The sequence below is a fragment of the Elephantulus edwardii genome, unplaced genomic scaffold, assembly GCF_000299155.1.
Source record: "Elephantulus edwardii isolate Elephantulus edwardi_28Jun2011 unplaced genomic scaffold, EleEdw1.0 scaffold00172, whole genome shotgun sequence".
NCBI classification, from domain to species: domain Eukaryota; kingdom Metazoa; phylum Chordata; class Mammalia; order Macroscelidea; family Macroscelididae; genus Elephantulus; species Elephantulus edwardii.
In genome coordinates, this window is record NW_006399922.1 from 3,573,962 (window position 1) to 3,591,251 (window position 17,290).

At 38.3% G+C, this 17,290-nt stretch overlaps 1 protein-coding gene and 1 pseudogene across 1 annotated transcript in view; one reads left to right on the forward strand and one right to left on the reverse strand.

Annotated features, from left to right (window-relative positions):
- RALGAPA2 (Ral GTPase activating protein, alpha subunit 2 (catalytic)) overlaps positions 1 to 17,290 on the reverse strand; it is a 757,941-nt gene that overhangs the window by 503,970 nt on the left and 236,681 nt on the right. Inside the window, exons 14-15 of the mRNA XM_006895663.1 lie at positions 14,751 to 14,862; positions 8,936 to 9,173 (exon numbers count right to left, since the gene is read on the reverse strand). Of these exons, the coding sequence (XP_006895725.1) occupies positions 8,936 to 9,173; positions 14,751 to 14,862 (350 nt within the window). The remainder of the gene's footprint in view (positions 1 to 8,935; positions 9,174 to 14,750; positions 14,863 to 17,290) is intronic.
- On the forward strand, positions 13,071 to 13,527 carry LOC102850633 (annotated as a pseudogene).

Below are 17,290 nucleotides of genomic sequence, written 5' to 3' on the forward strand. Positions count from 1 at the left end.
ACCCATTCATATATCCCTTTTAAACAGCTCTCTCCCTCACCTGTTTCAATGCAGTATACATCATTTCTCCCCTCCTTTTCTGTCTTCCCCCAATCCTGATGTCAGTCCCATTTTACAGCAGTGGCCCTATGCAATATTTGTCCTTTTGTGACTGAGATATTTCACTCAGCATAAAATCCTCCAGGGTCATTCATTTTTCATATTTTATGAGTTCCTTGTTTTTCAATGCTGTGTAGTATTCCATTGTGCCAATATACCAGATCCTCTCTAGCCATTCGTTTGTTGATGGGCACGTGGGTTGTTTCCAACTCTTTGCTATTGCTAACAAAGCCGCAATAAACATAGGTGTTCATATATCTGCTTGGGTGGCAGTTATGGTTTCTTTAGGGTAAATTTCCAGTAGTAGAATTGCTGGGTCAAATGATATCTCTATTTGCAACTTTTTGAGAAAGCGCCATACAGCCTTCCATAGTGGTTGCACAACTTTACACTCCCACCAACAGTGAATAAGGGTTCTAGTTTCTCCACAACCTTGTCAGTATTTTATGTTTGCTGTTTTGTTATATTTTGCGATTCTTACTGTATTGAGATGATATCTCATAGATGTTTTGATTTCTTAGAGCTAGGGATTTTGAACATTTCTTCATGTGTCTGTTCACCATCTGAATGTCTTCTTTGGTGAAATGTCTGCTCATATCCTGCGCCCATTTTTCAATTGGGTTATTTACTTTTATCTTGTTGTGGTGCTTGAGTATTTTATAAATTCTAGATATAAGTCCCTTGTCAGACATGTAATTACCAAATATTTTTTAACTAATCTGGAGCTTCCCTTTTTACCCTATTAGAGAAGTTCTGGGATGTGCATAGGGATTTAATTCCTAGACGATCCAATTCATCTATTTTATCCTCTCCTAGTTGTAGATTTTTCAGGACACTTGGAAGACTATCAATGTTGTGGATCAGGACTTCTAGAGTTCTTCCAAGCTTTTCTTTAGTGAAGTTTATAGTCCTTCAGTTTAGTCCTAGGTCCATATTCCACTTTGAGTTGGTTTTTGTATATGGGGTGATGTGTGGATCTAGCTTGCGTTTTCTACAGATAGTTTGCCAATTTTGCCAGAATCATTTGTTAAAAAGGTTGTCGTTTCCCCACTTAACTGATTTCTTCTTCTTGTCAAAAATCAGTTGACCATAGGCAGATGGGTGGGCTGATTTCAGGTTTCTCAATTTTATTCCTTTGGTTTATGTGTCTGTCATTGTACCAGTACCAGTACACTGTCTTGACTACCACAGCAGTGAAGTAGGATTTGAAATCAAGGATGGAGATGTCTCCTACCTTGTTTCTCTTTTTTGAGGAGTGCTTTGCTTATTCTGGGCTTCTCTCCATTCCAAATGAAATGGGAGATTGCTTTTTCTATCTCATGGAAGAATGGAATTGGTATTTGTATTGGGATTGCACTGAATGTGTAAATTGCCTTTGGTAGTATTGTCATTTTTCACAAGATTGAGTCTTCCTATCGATGAGCAAGGGACATTCTTCCACCTCTCCAGTTCTCTTTTTGTTTCTTGTAATAAAGTTTTGTAATTTTCTTTGAAAGATCCTTTTTGCTTCTGGTTAGGTTTACTCCTAAGTATTTAATCTTGTGATTAGCTACTGTAAAGGGTTTGTTTTTCTCAGCTTCAATTCTACATTCTCTTTGTTGCTGTAGAAAAATCCAATTGATTTCTGTATGTTGATCTCATATTCTGCCACTTTGCTGAATTGGTCAACTATGTCCAGTAGTTTTCTTGCTGAGTCTTTAGGGTTTTCTAAGTAAACTATCATATCAAATGCATAGAGAGATAATTTTACCTCCTCTTTGCCAATCTGGATACCTCTTATTTCCTTTTCTTACCTTATTGATATCGCTAAGACTTCTAATACAATATTGAACAGGAGAGGTGATGGAGGCATCCTTGCCTAGTTCCTATTCTCAAGGGGAACAATGTTGGCTCTCGGGTTTGCATATATACTTTTTTACTATGTTGAAGAAATTCCTCTCAAATCCTATTTTGTTGAGTGTTTTAATCAAGAAAGGGTGTTGGATTTTGCCAAAGGCCTTTTCTGCATCAATTGATAGGATTATGTGATTCTTGTTCTTTGCTTTGTTAATGTGATGAATTACGTTGATTTTTTTTCTTATGTTGCACCATTCTTACATACCTGTTATGAATCCCAAGAAAGCCACTAAATGACTCTGTATACTCCTTCTTCTTTTAATCCTTCTTGACCCATTTAATATTCTTTCCAAATCATAGATTTAACACACTGGATACAGTCCTGAACAAGTTCACTGATTTATGCTAAGAAATCTATAACAAAGATACCTAGCTAAATGGCTAGGAAAAATAAAATCCACATTTATGTTCATTTCTAAAGAAAAATGATCCAACATAGAGAAAAAAATTTTAGAACAAAATAATTAATATCACATGTATGTAAAATCTAACTGAAGACTACTTATAAATGACAGTAACTTCTAGAAATCCTAGTTGGATTCAGAAGAGGCTGTGGAAAGTTGAATATCATTGTGGTATTAGATGTTTCTTTGCTGAAAAGAAGAGAGTACAAGATATTTTTTACTTGTGCAAGCAGATATACCTATATGAAGTATACCTTTAATACTATGCAAAAGTTTATTATAGACCATAAAAATTATGGATAACACTGAAAAGAATAACTATTTCAGAACACTTAATTATGCTCATGTGCATAGGCCTGTAACAATGTATCAGTGGTGTGAACAAAGTAAGGTGATACTTTTTGCTTTTGTTATGTGCCGTCAAGTAACCTGCAACTCACAGCGTCTCTACGTCTCTACGCACAAGAGCCCTAAACAATGCTCTATCCTGTGCCAACCTCACCGTCTCTGACACACTCATTCCCACCAACCCAATTACAGAATCAATCCATCTCATCGAGGGTCTTCCTCTCCTGCGCTGTCCCTCCACCAGTCCCTCCTTGCAACATGCCCAAAGTATGTCAGACGAAGCTTCAGAATCCTTGACTCCCAAGTAGCATTTCAGCTTCACCCTCTCTAGGACAAACCTGTTTGTTCTCCTAGCAGTCCATTTTATTTTCAACACTCTTCCCCAGCATCATAGCTCAAAAGGCATCAATCCTCTTGCTATCATCCCTATTCACTGTCCAACTCTCCAATGCATATCATGTTATTGTGAAGATTATAGCCCAGATAAGGCACACCTTACTCTACATCCTGACATCGTTGCTCATCAGTACTCTTGAGAGCTCCCTCATAGCTGACTTTCCCAATGTAATTCGTCATTTGATTTCCTGGCTGCTGGTACCAAGAGAGTTGACTGTGGTGCCAAGCAAACTGAAACTGTTAACTATCTCAATCTCTTCACCATCCATATTGATGTTGCCAAACTGGCCCAGTTGTGAGAATCTTTGTTTTCTTGATGTTGAGCTTCAACCGTATTGAAGGCTGCAGTTCTTGACCTTCTGCAGCAAGCACTTCAGGTCATCCTCAGTTTCAACAATCATAGTTGTGACATCTACATAACACAGGTTGTTGATGACTCTTTTACCAATCCTGATGCCACATACGTCCTCATACAGCTCAGCGTCCCGGATTATCTGTTCTGCATACAGATTTAAAAGGTATGGAGACAAAATCCCTGATAGACCCCCTTCTTGATTTTGAACCATGTAGTGTCTCCTTGCTCTGTTCTGACAACTGCCTCTCGGTCCAAGTATAGGTTTTGCATAAGCACAATCAAATGTTTTGGGATTCCCATTCTTCTAGAGTCAGCATAGCTTGTTGTGATCCACACAGTCAAAAGCCTTTGCATAGTCAATGAAGCACAGATAGACATTCTTTAGGTATTCTCTGCTTTCTGTCAAGATCCATCTAACACTAGCTATAATATCCCTAGTACCACGATCTCTTCTAAATCCAGCCTGTACATCTGGCAGTTCTCTGCTGACAATATTGTTCCAATCGTTTTTGGATAATTTTCAGCAGAATTTTGCTTGCATGTGATATTAATGATATTACTCGATAACTTCCGCACTCTGTTGGGTCACCTTTCTTTGGAATGGGAACAAATATAGATCTCTTCCAGTCAGTTGGCCAGCTGGCTGTCCTCCAGATTTCTTGGAACAACTTAGCAAGCACATCCAAGGCAGCATCTGTTTTTTGAAATATGTCAATTGGTATACCGTCAACTCCGGGAGCCTTAATTTTTGCCAATTCCTTCAGAGCAACTTGAACTTCCTCCTTCATCAGCACTTACTCATATGTTATTTCATGAAATTCTCCTATGTCAGCAAATTTCTTCTGATACAGTGACTCTGTGTACTCCTTCCATCTTCTTTTAATGCTTCCTGGATCATTTTACATTCTACCCAAGATATCCTTACGTATTGCCACCCATGGCTCGAATTTATTTTTCATCCCCTACAGCTTAAGAAACACTGAGCGAGTTTAGCCCTTTTGGTTTTCTAACTCCAGCTCTCTGCTCATTTCATTATAGTATCTTGCTTTTCTTCCAGAGCTGCCTTTTGAAATTTTCTGGAGGTGTATGTCAGTGGACCTCTCAAGAGTACTGAAGTGCAATGATGTCAGGCTGGAGACTAAGGAGCGCCTGATCCAGGCTATAGTCATTTCAACTATGTGCTATGCATTGGAGAGTTGGACAGTGAATAGGGATGACGGAAAGAGAATTGATGCCTTTGAGTTGTGGTGCTGGAGAAGAGTGTTGAATATACCATGGACTGCTAGGAGAACAAACAGGTTTGTCCTAGAGAGGGTGAAGCCAGAATGTTCCCTTGAGTCAAGGATTCTGAATCTTCGTCTGACATACTTTGGGCATGTTGCAAGGAGGGACTGGTCCCTGGAGAGGGACATCATGTTTGGGAGAGTGGAGGGACGGCGCAGGAGAGGAAGACCCTAGATGAGATAGATCGACTCTGTGAGTGGAAAGCTGGGAATGAATGTGTGAGAAACAACGAGGTTGGCACAGGATAGAATGGCGTTTAGGACTCTTGTACATAGGGTCTCTATGAGTTGCAAACGACTTGATGGCACATAACAACAACAACAACAACAACCCATTCATTTGTAAAATTAGGAAAATATCATAGCATTGGGTTGGAGGAAGACTCATCAACAACCTGTGACATGGAGATGATACAACCTTAGTTGTAGCAAATGAAGACATTAAGGACTTAGACATTAAAATGCAGTTGTACTGTTAACTCAAAGTGGAACTTCTCTGGCACTTCAAATTCACCCATGGGTCTGCGGGTATAGATGGGCAATCTTCTCCTGAACAATTTATACTCTCTGAAAACTTTTTGGAGGATCAGCTCTCTGTTGTTTCCAATTCCACAGCAATAAGCTTGTGGTTTCTTTTGTTTTTCTTAAATAATCTTGGGTAAGATTAAACTACAACATAAACAAAGCAAAAATTCTCTTAACAAGACCAGGAAGCAACAACATGATAAACAAAGAAAAGATTGAAGTATTAAAGTTAAGAATTTCATTTTACCATCACTGTTCATTAAAATAGCAGCCCCTAAATAAAACAAAAAATTTCTTGTATTGGGCAAATTTGCTATCAGGGACTTCTATACTCTTAAACGGCAAAGAGGAAGAATGTCACTTTAAGGTCTAAGGGGTGCCTGGCCCTATGACATGTTATTTTCAATTGTCTTATATTAATTTAAAAGTTTAACAATGCATGAAGAAGTCTTTGAATTACAGTGTTGGAAAAAAATACCGAATATATTCAATACCTTTTGGGATGGACTATCAAAAGAATAATCAAATCTATTTTAGAATAATTGCAGAATATTCCCTAGAGATTCTGTCTTACATACTTTGGGCATGATAGCAGTGGGGGCCAGTCCCTGGGGAAAGACATTATGTTTGGTAAAGGAGAGGATAAAAAAAAAAAGAAGAACTTTAATGAGAAAGGTTAATACAGTAGTTGAAATAATGGATTTACACAGCAGAAATTTTAAGAGTAATGCAGGTCTGGGCAGTTTTTCATTCTGTTGTAAGAAGGTCATGGTGAGTTCAAGCTGACTTGAGTCATCTAACTGGGTAAGAATCATACCTACTCTATTTGTATGCTGCACAAATAATGTGAAAATACGGGCTATATGAAGAAGAATGCTGGAGGAAGACTCATTAACAACCTCTACATTTCTCAAGTTGAAAGAACATGCTTGACATTCTTCAAGCTGAAAGAACTGAAGAAAAAATTCAAGCCTAGAGTGATTCTTTATGTTGAGGTTTAAACACAATGTCATGAATGTCTTTCTCTAAGGGCCAAAGAGAGTAAGAAATCACAGCGCCTCACTCCCCCAGAGCAGAAGAAAGGAGGTAAAGAATCTGTAGCCCACTCCCATGGTACCTAGAGCTCCATCAACAGCAAGAGATTCGTTTATTTGTTGCTGCCTCACAGTCATAGTTACAGCACCAACAATGGGATTTATTAGGGAAGAAAGTAGGAGAACATGTTTGGCAAAGAGTATTTTTACCATACAAGTCCAGGTTTTAGCCCAACAGTTCCAAGGCTCAGTTCCTCAATTAGTTTAGGCTCTGGTTTTAGTTCAGCAGTCAAATCCAAATCATGCAGCAAGGTTTGCCTCCAAGCAAATAAGCATTCAGCAAGTTATAAATCAGCTTCTCTTTGAAGCATCTGGCAAGAACAGCAAACACCTTTAACTGTGACCTTTGTCTCATAGCTCCTCTGCTTACACCTTGCCATAGTTTCTCCACAGCAATGCTACAGTCTCTCCAACACCATCACCAAAATCCTGTCAACCGTATCTGCTACAGTCTCTCTCAAGTCTTGTCACCACATGTCTTGTTGCCTCAAGTCTTGCTGCCCCAGTGTGTAAACACACTTTCTCTTAGTTCCATATCTATTGATGATTTTGCAAGACCACATGTGTCTGTGGTTAATGTAGCTGGAGATCAGAGGGGGCTAACTAATAACAAAAAAGCCAACTTTTAGGCAAACATCACACAATTCTATGGACAAAATAATGAATAATGAAGGTGGCATCAAAAGAAAATGAAAGAAATACAGAGTTTCTGTGTAAAAAAGAATTGGATGGCATGGAACCATTTCAGGAAGTAGCATATGATCAAGAACCAATGTTAATAAAGGAAGAAGTTCAACCTGCACTGAAGGCACTGGCCAAAAATAAAATGACAGAAAACCAAGTGAAGTGTTTCAACAAAGAGACACAATCCTGGACATGTTCACTAGGCTAAGTCAAGAAATTTGGAAGGCAGCTATCTGACTACCAGACTGAAAGAGATCTTGTTCTCATTAAAACAAAACGAAATAGCCGGCATAGTACACCAACTTCCAGATATTAAAGCTGGATTCAGAAAAGTCATCAGAAGAGGAATATCACTGTTGATATCAGATCTTGGCTGAAAGTAGAGAATATGAGAAAGATGTTTTAATTGTGTTTCACTGGTGATGCAAAGGCATTTGACTGTGAATTGTAAATTATGCAGGAGGCATCAAAAGAAGATGAAAGAAATGCAGTTTCTACATCAAAAAGAATTGGCTGACAGGGAACCATTTCAGGAAGTAGTATATAATCAAGAACCAACAGTAATGAAGTAAGAAGTTCAAGCTGCTTTGAAGATATAACAAATTATTGCTAACATTGCGACGAACTGGACTCCTGGAACACTTGACCAAGAAACAGTTCCTAGAAGTGAATGGAATAATTTAAAATCAGGAAAGTTGTGCTTCAAGGTTATATTCTTCCTCCATTCCTGTTCAATATGTAAAGACAGCAAATAATTTGAGAAGTTAAGACTATGTAAAGAAGAATTTGGCTTCATGATTGGAGGAAGACTCATCAATAACCTGCATCATGTAGATGACACAATCCTGCCTTAAAATAGTAAAGAAGACTTCAAGCATTTACTGAAGAATATGTGACTATAGCCTACAATATGTACTACATCTCAACATCAAAAAACCCCAAAAGTCATCAACATTGAGCCAACAGGCAGCATCAGGAAGATGGAGAAAAGATGGACATTTGGATCTACAATCAATGCTTATGGTAGTTGTTATCGCTGTTCTGTACCGTAGAGTTGGAACTGAACCATAACTGACTTTTTGGTGGTTTTTAATTACATGGAAGCAGCTGGTGGCCTTGAACTGCGTGCCTTCGAGCACTTCTCGCAGTGCAGCTTCTTGCCACTAAGATACACTAGGAATATCTGCTGTCTAGAGCCTCTCCAAAGTGATAAAGGGTAATGAATTCAGTCCTTAAGACTTAGTTGGGCCTGATCAGGCATGGCCTTTTCAATTTCTTCCTATGCATCTGAAAGTTGGAAAGTCTGTAAGGATGACAGAAGAAAAATAAATTATCTTCGAACTGCAGTGTTGGCCAAAAGTATTGAGTATCCCATGGACTTCCAAGAGAAAAAACAAATCTGTCTTGGAAGAAGTACAACTTTGTCTCACATATTTTGGGCTAGTGTTAAAAAAGGAAATCATGCTGGAAAAGGTAGAGGGTCAGTGAAAGAGAAAATGATCCTCAACAAGATAGACTGAGTGAATATAATAATGGGCCAGGGCACAGTAGAGATCATGAGGACAGTATAGGATACGGCATGGTGTCTATCTACTGCTCACATGGTCCCTCTGAGGGTAGAGGACTGGACAGGACATAATAACAACTACAAATTCTTTTCTCCCATAGCTTCTTAAACAACTTATCATCCTAAACTCAGACACATGATAATGATACAATCTACTGCCACCACTCAAAAATACCATCTGTGTCAGGGGTTTATTATTAAACTTCATGTATTAATTGCTTAGATGTTTAAATACACATTTCTTTCCAGTCTCACAATTACCATTACCCTAAAAGTGAAATTACCTTTGACTCTTTGCTTCTTTTCCTTTTGTTCACTTAATTTATCCAGTGGTAAGTTTGTCATCTCAACTCCATAAACTGTTTTTGCAAGCACTGCTGTTAGGGAATCCATGATATTGGCCCACTCATTTATGAGCTCCTCCCACTCCGTGAGGGAAGACAGCACATTGAGAAAGTCATCCCAGAGCTCTCGAGAAATGTACACACAGAGGTTTGCTCGGATCCAGGCCACAATGAGTGTCTAAACAAACCAAACAACAAGAGAATTCAAGTGTCTTCTTTTGAAAGAAGTGTAATATTTAACAAACTGTTTTAAATTACTATTTAAGAGATTAAAAAGTAAAAAATGCTTACTGATATGTTTATTTCAATTTTTAAAAATTCCTTTAGCTACCAGTATTTGAGCTACTGTGAAACTAGCACTATTGTGGATAAAAGTGACACATTAGTGACTATTTCAGTAGCTGTGCCTGGTCTGACTATAATTAAGGAAAAGAGAAAGCCCTCACACCCCAATTATTCTGCACCTTATCAAAGTTCCTTCCCTCACTCCCTATGGTACCTATTTCAAACCTCAAACTAAAATTTGGCAAATGAATTCTCTCCACACTTTTCAGGAAATACAAACTACTAAAAGAGAACCTCCTCAAATACTGCCTGCAAATGCTTATGCACATTCACATCCAGATTCTGCTCCACCTGCTGGCAGTAATCAAAGAGGAATTCTTTATCTTGATTCCTTTTGTGCTCTACCCTCCTTCTTCATATATTTTGTGCATCAAATAATCTCTTCTTCCTTAAGTCTTTCCCACCACCAGTTAAACATGTTCAATTCTGCATCCTAAACTAACAAAAAATTACTGTACTAAACTAACAAAAAATTCCACCTGAATCTCTGTCTTCACAATCTAGCTAGAATCCTATCCTTTTTCACCCCCTTTCAAACTTGAATGTCTTAAAAGAAAGCCCTATATTCCATCTCTATTTCCTCAGCTTCTAGTCTAGTCTCAACCAATTGCTCTTGCTTTTGCTCTTTCTACACAATACTATCTCCTTCCCAAAGAATTCTGAGAGAGTGATGGTTAAAATATGTTGCTCCAAACCTAAAGGTTCATTGTTCAAACCCACCAGCCAATCTGCATTTCATGTAACCATTTATACACATATTATCGCATTCATTCCAATTGTCACACTGTAACAGCACACTTCTTATTACTTCCTGTAGTTCTTGTATCCTTTGATCCTTCTATACTCTCCTTTCCTGCCTTCGAAACATTTTTAAGCCTGGACAAGTGCTGCCCATTTGATGGTGTACGGTTAACCTAACCCTGGTGTTTTTATTCAGCTTATAGTCTGCCTTCTGTTTGGCTGAAATTTGGGGCCAATAGCACTGAGCTTTGTACCTAGTTCAAAGAGTGGTTTAAGGGCCGTATCTTGGAGTTTCCATTAGTCTCTGACAGACCAGTAGCCTTGATTTTGAATTTTGTTCACATGTAACTTCTTGTATCCGGGACCCTCTGATCCCTTTCAGAAAGGTCAATAATGTACCCGGGTCATTGCTGTTGTGAACAATACATTTTAACCCTGTCCTATCTATCCTGTGCCATCTTCACACCTCCTGACACACTAGAACCCATTGCAACAGTCACTGTGTCAATCTACCTTGTTGAGGGTTTTCCTCTTTCATCAACTCTGGGCCTTTCTAAGCATAATGTCCCTCTCCGAGGAATAGTCTCTCCTAGCAACATGCTCAAATTATTTGAGGCACAGCTTTTATCATCTTTACCTCCAAGGAGCACTCTGGCTGTCCATGGGATGTTCAGTACTCTTCTCCAACACCAAAGCTCAAAGGTATCAATTCTTCTTCTGTCATCCTTATTCATTGTTAAGCTCTCTGATGCAAAGCAAGTGATCAGAAAGACCATAGCCTGAATCTGATGCACCTTAGTCCTCAAAATGGCACCATAACTCCTCAATAATTTGCAGAGATTCCTGATTATAGACTTTCCCAGTAATATGTCTCCTGATTTCCTGACTACTGGTACCAAGGCTGTTGATTGTGGATCCAAATAAGATGAGGCCATCAACAGTTTCGATCTTTTCTCCATCTATCATGAACCTATATATCTTATAGATCCATGAGCGTACATATCGAGTAGTATTTTCTTGACATTGAGATACAATTCATATTGAAGGTTGTATTCTTTGATCTTCTGCAACAAGTGCTTTACAACCTCTCACTTTCAGTAAGCAAGGTTGTGTCGTCTGCATAGTGCAGGTTACTGATGAGACTTCCTCCAATCTTGATACCACATTTTTCATAGAGTGCAGCTTCTCGAATTTGCTCAGCATGCAGACTGAAAAGGTAGGGAGTGAGGATACAACCTTGATGCATTCCTTTCTTTTTTTCTAATAATTTTATTTTATTAATTTTAATGAACATTTACAGAGATTTTGGATTTCCATTCATTCATTGTAAAATTTTTCTCCCTGCCCACCCCTCCCCCTGCAATTCACTCTTCTTTTTGAAAAGTAAAAGAAAATTTCTTTCATTTATAGACAATCCCCTTTCCCCCCTCCCCCAGTACACTCCACTATGCAGCCTTCACTCTGGACTCTTGTCAAGACCATAATACCCAATCATATATCGCTTTTAAACTGTTCTCTCCCTTATCTGTTCCAATGCAGTATACATAATTAATCCATTTTTTCTCAGTCTCACTGCAACCCTGATGTTAGTCCCATTCTATAACAGTGGCACTATGCACTATTTGTCCTTTTGTGACTGAGATATTTCAATCAGCATAATGTCCTCCAGGGTCACCCATTTTGAATAATATTGCATGAGTTCCTTGTTTTTCAATGTAGCATAGTATTCCATTGTGTGAATATTCCAGAGCTTCTTTATCCATTCATTTGTTGATGGGCACCTAGGTTGTTTCCAATTCTTTGCTATTGTGCACAAAGCCACAATAAACACGGGTGTGCATATATCTTCCTACATGGCAGTTATGGTTTCTTTAGGGTATATTCCCAGTAGAGGAAATACTGGGTCAAATGGTATTTCTATTTGCAACTTTTTGAGAAAGTGCCTTACAGCTTTCTATAGTGGTTGCACCATTTTACACTTCCACCAACAGTGAATAAGGGTTCCAGTTTCTCCACAACTTTGCCAGCATTTGTTGCTTGCTGTTCTGTTACATTTTGCTATTCTTACTGGGGTGAGATGATATCTTATAGTTGTTTTGATTTTCATCTCTCTTACAGCTAGGGATTTTGAACATTTCTTCATGTGCTTGTTGGCCATCTGAATGTCTTCCTTGGTGACGTGTCTGTTCATATTCTGTGATCATTTGTCAATTGGATTGTTTACCTTTAACTTGTTGTGGTGCTCAAGTATTTTATAAATTGTAGATATAAGTCCCTTATCTGATATGTCATTACCAAATACTTTTTCCCAGTCAGTGGCTTCCCTTTTTACTCTGTTGGAGAATTTTTTGGATGTGCATAGGGATTTGATTCTTTGAAGGTCCCATTCATCTATTTTATCCTCTCCTGGTTGTAGATTTTTCAGGATGCTTGGAAGACTGTTTATGATGTGGATTAGGACTTGTAGATTTCTTCCAAGGTTTTCTTTAATGACGTTTATAGTCCTTGGTTTTAGTCCTAAGTCCATGATCCACCTAGAGTTACTTTTTGTGTATGGAGTGAGGTGTGGATCTTGCTTGAGTCTTTTGCAGATAGTTTTCCAGTATTGCCAACACCATTTGTTAAAAAGGCTGTCATTTCCCCACTTAACTGTTTTCATCTCCTTGTCAATAATCAGTTGACCATAGGTAAGATGGGCTGATTTCCAGGTTCTCAGTGGTACCTTATCTGGTTGAGACTTGCAAGGCCTATTAGTACTATCAGCTAATTGTTTCCATGTGCCTTTGATTTAACAAATGCACTGTAATACCATTGGATTTAAAAACCATTCACATCTTGAACTAACTTCCCTTTATCTCCTTCCCCCACAACAAACTTGTTAAGACTTAATTATAGATGCTGTCTCCACCTTCCAATTTGTATTTTTTTCTCCATCCACTCCAAGTGGGCACACTCCCTTAAAACATTCTCAATACGAAAAAGCACAGACATGGCTGTGCTCTGGAGGCTGAGGGACTGCGGTACCCAAGGAGCCCAAGCTGTGTTCCTCTGGACCCCAGTCAGACCTGCCCCTGTCTCAGCGTTTCTCCAGGACCGGTCATCTCCAGGAGTGCAGCATATTCTCTTGTCCTTGAGCCACCATTCTGGTTCCAAGGCTGCCTCTCTCCACTGGACTGGTGTGAGAGTTGTGTTTTCCTCCTGGGCCTACTCCCAGCTGCTTATTTGAATCCTTGCTCTGCAATGGACTACTCGTTGGCTGCAGCCCTTACTATCCATAGTCACTGGGGCTTCAGACAGGTTGTTACTATGTCCACGGAGATACATCACAGAAAGCTTCCAAGGCGGGCCTCTTGGCACTCTCGGTTCTAACCTTTGCTGGCCTCTGTTATTTCAACTACCATGATTTAGGCATCTGCAAAGCTGTTGCCATGCTGTGGAAGCTCTGACTTTTTTTACTTAAGACCTACACATGATTGTACACCTCTTTGACTCTTTTCTGTCATGCCATTCAACTGACAATAAAGACGGAGCCTAACAGATATGTCCAGTGGTAAGACAGCTCTCTCCTCCTAGTCACGTGATTATTTTCAGAATTTAATCTTTGAGGAAAAAAGTTGGAAGGAATTATAGTAATTAAATAACGAGGCTGTATTCCTCATTTTAGTAAGATAATGGAGTTGTCTCCTCCTAATTGCTCTCAAGCATCACAGTGTAACAAAAGCATCACAGTATAATGAAACCGTGTATATGAGCTTTTGCCTCTTAGTTCATTAATAGCCTAATGGGAATTCAGTTTATTACTACCCACACATTGTGAGCAAACCTATTTTTGGAATGATGGACAATGGGAAAAATTATTAAGTCATAAATAATTTTCAGAAAATTGAACTATGTTTTAGTTTCTGGGAAAAAAACAAAACAAAACCACATTTTCAATACCTACATCTTGTAAAAGTTAATGGCATCTGCCAGAGGAATTAGGACACCCACTCCTGTGGTTTTTCTCTTAACTCACTGGCATCTCTGGTTGGTCCCTTCTGCTATATGAATTTGAGCATGCCTGCTTCTATCTTGTATTTCTTCTCTCCCTAGGTAATCTCATCCAGTCTTGTGGATTTAAATGCTCTCTTGCATCAACAGCTCTTGGATTTTTACTTCTAACCATGACCTCATTCTCATCCTTCTTCTTATCATTATGCATTTTATGCCTTCAACTCTACCTAGACAGTCAGCAAAGTTATATGTATGTGTATCTGTATTTTTTAACTGTGATTTTAACAAACACTTACAGAAATGTTGCGTTTTCATTCATTCATTTATTGTTACACATTTTCCTCTCCTTTCCCTCCCCAGTCCACTTTGCAATGAACCTCTTGGTCCAAACTCTTATTACGCATTATAAGCTCCTTTAATTTTCCTAATTTCTATTAACCTCAAGCAAATCAAAGAGCAAATAGGTGAAGAAGACCAAAGAAGTCCAGCACTAATTACAAATTATAAACAACAGATCACAGTATTTAGGGCAAAACTTAAAAAAAAAAGTCTAATCAAATTTCTAACATTTTTAAAGTAGTTTAATATTATTAAGAGTTTTCAATGACTCAAGCAAATTTTCTATAAAACTTCATTCATCTCTTGCATTTTTACTATTTTAATAAAAAAGACTTACCCTAAATAGCAACCCTGCCAAACTCTGAGCAAACAAGTCCTTAGTTTGTTTATCCTTTGGCTTCTGCATGATAGCTTCTGTTATCCTGAGTAGTATTTGCAACATCTGTTCCCTGGACCACACAAAAATAAAAGCTTATTATCAATAATCACATCTCTAAAGCAGTTTATCTTACAAGAACAAGAAATTATGCTAAGAATTTAGTTACACTGATAATCATATATAAAAAATCTGAATGCTAATTATATAATGAATACCAGTATTTTACCAGCATTAATTACTTTGTTACAACAGTTCTAGAAGTAGTTCTATGGCCACTGTAACATGCAAGACAAAACCGAAACTACTCCACTGACTTTTCTCTTTTTAGCAAAAAGGGACGCAGGATTAGGGCTCAAGGAATAGCTGAGCTTGTTTGAACTAATATGGCACTCTTTAGTTTTCACATGTATTATTTACCTTGATTTGTAAGGTCTATCTTTGTGACACAGAAATTTAAAAAAAAAAAAAAACCCAACAAAGACTTTTGGGTCTTTATGTCGGGGGCTTATGCAGTCAGTAACCCAGCATGATCAGTCTTATGAGAAAAGTTCTCTAGTGGCCCAGAGGTAAGAAACTCTGCTGCAATCCCAAAGACATGAGATCTGAATCCAGTTGCTCCACAGGAGAAGGATGGACAGTCTCCTCCTGTGCAATTTACTGTCTCTGAAAACTGGCTGGAGGGTCAGCTATGAGTCAGTTCCAACTCAACAGCACACCACCACAACAACAAAGAGATAAAAATACCATTACTAATTACAATAATAATGATTAATCCTTTAGAACATCTAAAGAGCACTTCGTTTCTTTCAGGTAGGTGGGATTCCTACTCATGTGCCAACTCTCCGTTTATCTTTGTCTAGAAACCATGGAAAAGAGAATGCATCATCTTTTCTATAAAAGAGGTTCCAGTTTTCCACTGGGCGAAATCACCTTGGTTTACTTTAACTTCTACTCAGAGTAATGAATCATTCATAAATTTTCCCTTAACTCTATTGTCCCTTAGTGATGTGGTTTTTGTTATGTGCTTTTGAGTCTCCAGTGACTCAGAGTGACCCTACATACAATAGCTCTAAAGCTTGCCTTGTCAAGCCAGTCTCACTGACTCTGACACACCTACTCCCATTGCCCAAGTTACTGTTATCAATCCTTAGTGACAAACTCAGGAATTGGACAAAGACATATAGTCCAGATTAGATGATGAAATCTTTATAGTTCCTGTATTCTATCTTCATGTCCTCTACATATCAAAACAGTATTTTCCCTTTATCATACACAATGCTAAATCTCATTAAACTTCTTATGATGATCTCTAGGATTTTCTACCCTTTTTGTAATCAGACTCACTTGAGTTTCACCCTACATCATTGCTGGCATGCATTCTTATTGTACTTCCTCTACCTGTCTGTTTATTTCTGTATTCTGCTATGTACTCTGGACACTTGGAAGAGGAAGAAGCATCAAGTCACTTAAGATCTGGGAAGTGTGCATGGAACCCAATGATAACTCTGAAGAGAAACAAAGAAAGAATTGGCACCAAGCTGGGTACAGCTTTCATCCAACATGTAGGTGATTATTTCTTGTGTTGATTGGAAAGACTACCATAATCTGCTTAAATTATGCAAGGCTTTCAGAAACAAACAAAAATCTTTTCTGTTACTACACAGCATGGAGAAACAATGATTCACTACCTAACTTGGGAGGGACTGGAGAGCACTATCTGAAGTGAACTAAATCAGTCCCATAAAGACAAATACTATATAAGACCATTACTGTAGAAATAGATAACTAGTAAAACGGGTATGAGGATCTAAGGGGGGAAGGTAGGATGGGCAGGGTTGGTGGGGGGCTGGTAATCATAGGGTCACACAATTTGATGGGTGGAGAGAGGAGTGGATAAAGATCTGGGAATAAAGTAGGAAAGATCTGGTGCAGAAAATAATGTAAACGAAGTTTGCAAGCAAACCCGTTTAAAAGAAAAAATCTATTTAAAAAAAATCTCTGTAAGTTAATCAATTGGTTACACATCTGTGATGTGAATATAAGGGGAATAAAAGAAATTTACAGTTTGGAAATTTTTTTGAACAAAAGGAATACTACAAACTTACAGGCTGCCACTGTGAACCTCAGTTGGCCCTTTTCTATTTTGTTTCTAAAAAATTACTTTTGGAGGGAAACTGGAGTGTCAAACACTTCTGCAGAAGTATATGAAACTAGGATATGTGCTTTCATGTCTTTATTGTTTATTTTATCCGTGTTTTCTCATATCTACCACATCAAGATGACCTGTAAGCAGGAATATGCCCTCTATTCACCACTGGATACTAGTCATCCTTCTTCCTCCCTGTACGGCCTACTGACATTCCTGCTCCTTTCCCATCCCTTCTTGACTCCCACCCTTTTGACCTTGTATAGTCAATTGTTCTATGTGCTTTCCTCCCTGATCTTATTCATCACTTTATAGGTTTATCTAATATTTACCTAAAATTGAGGATGATTTC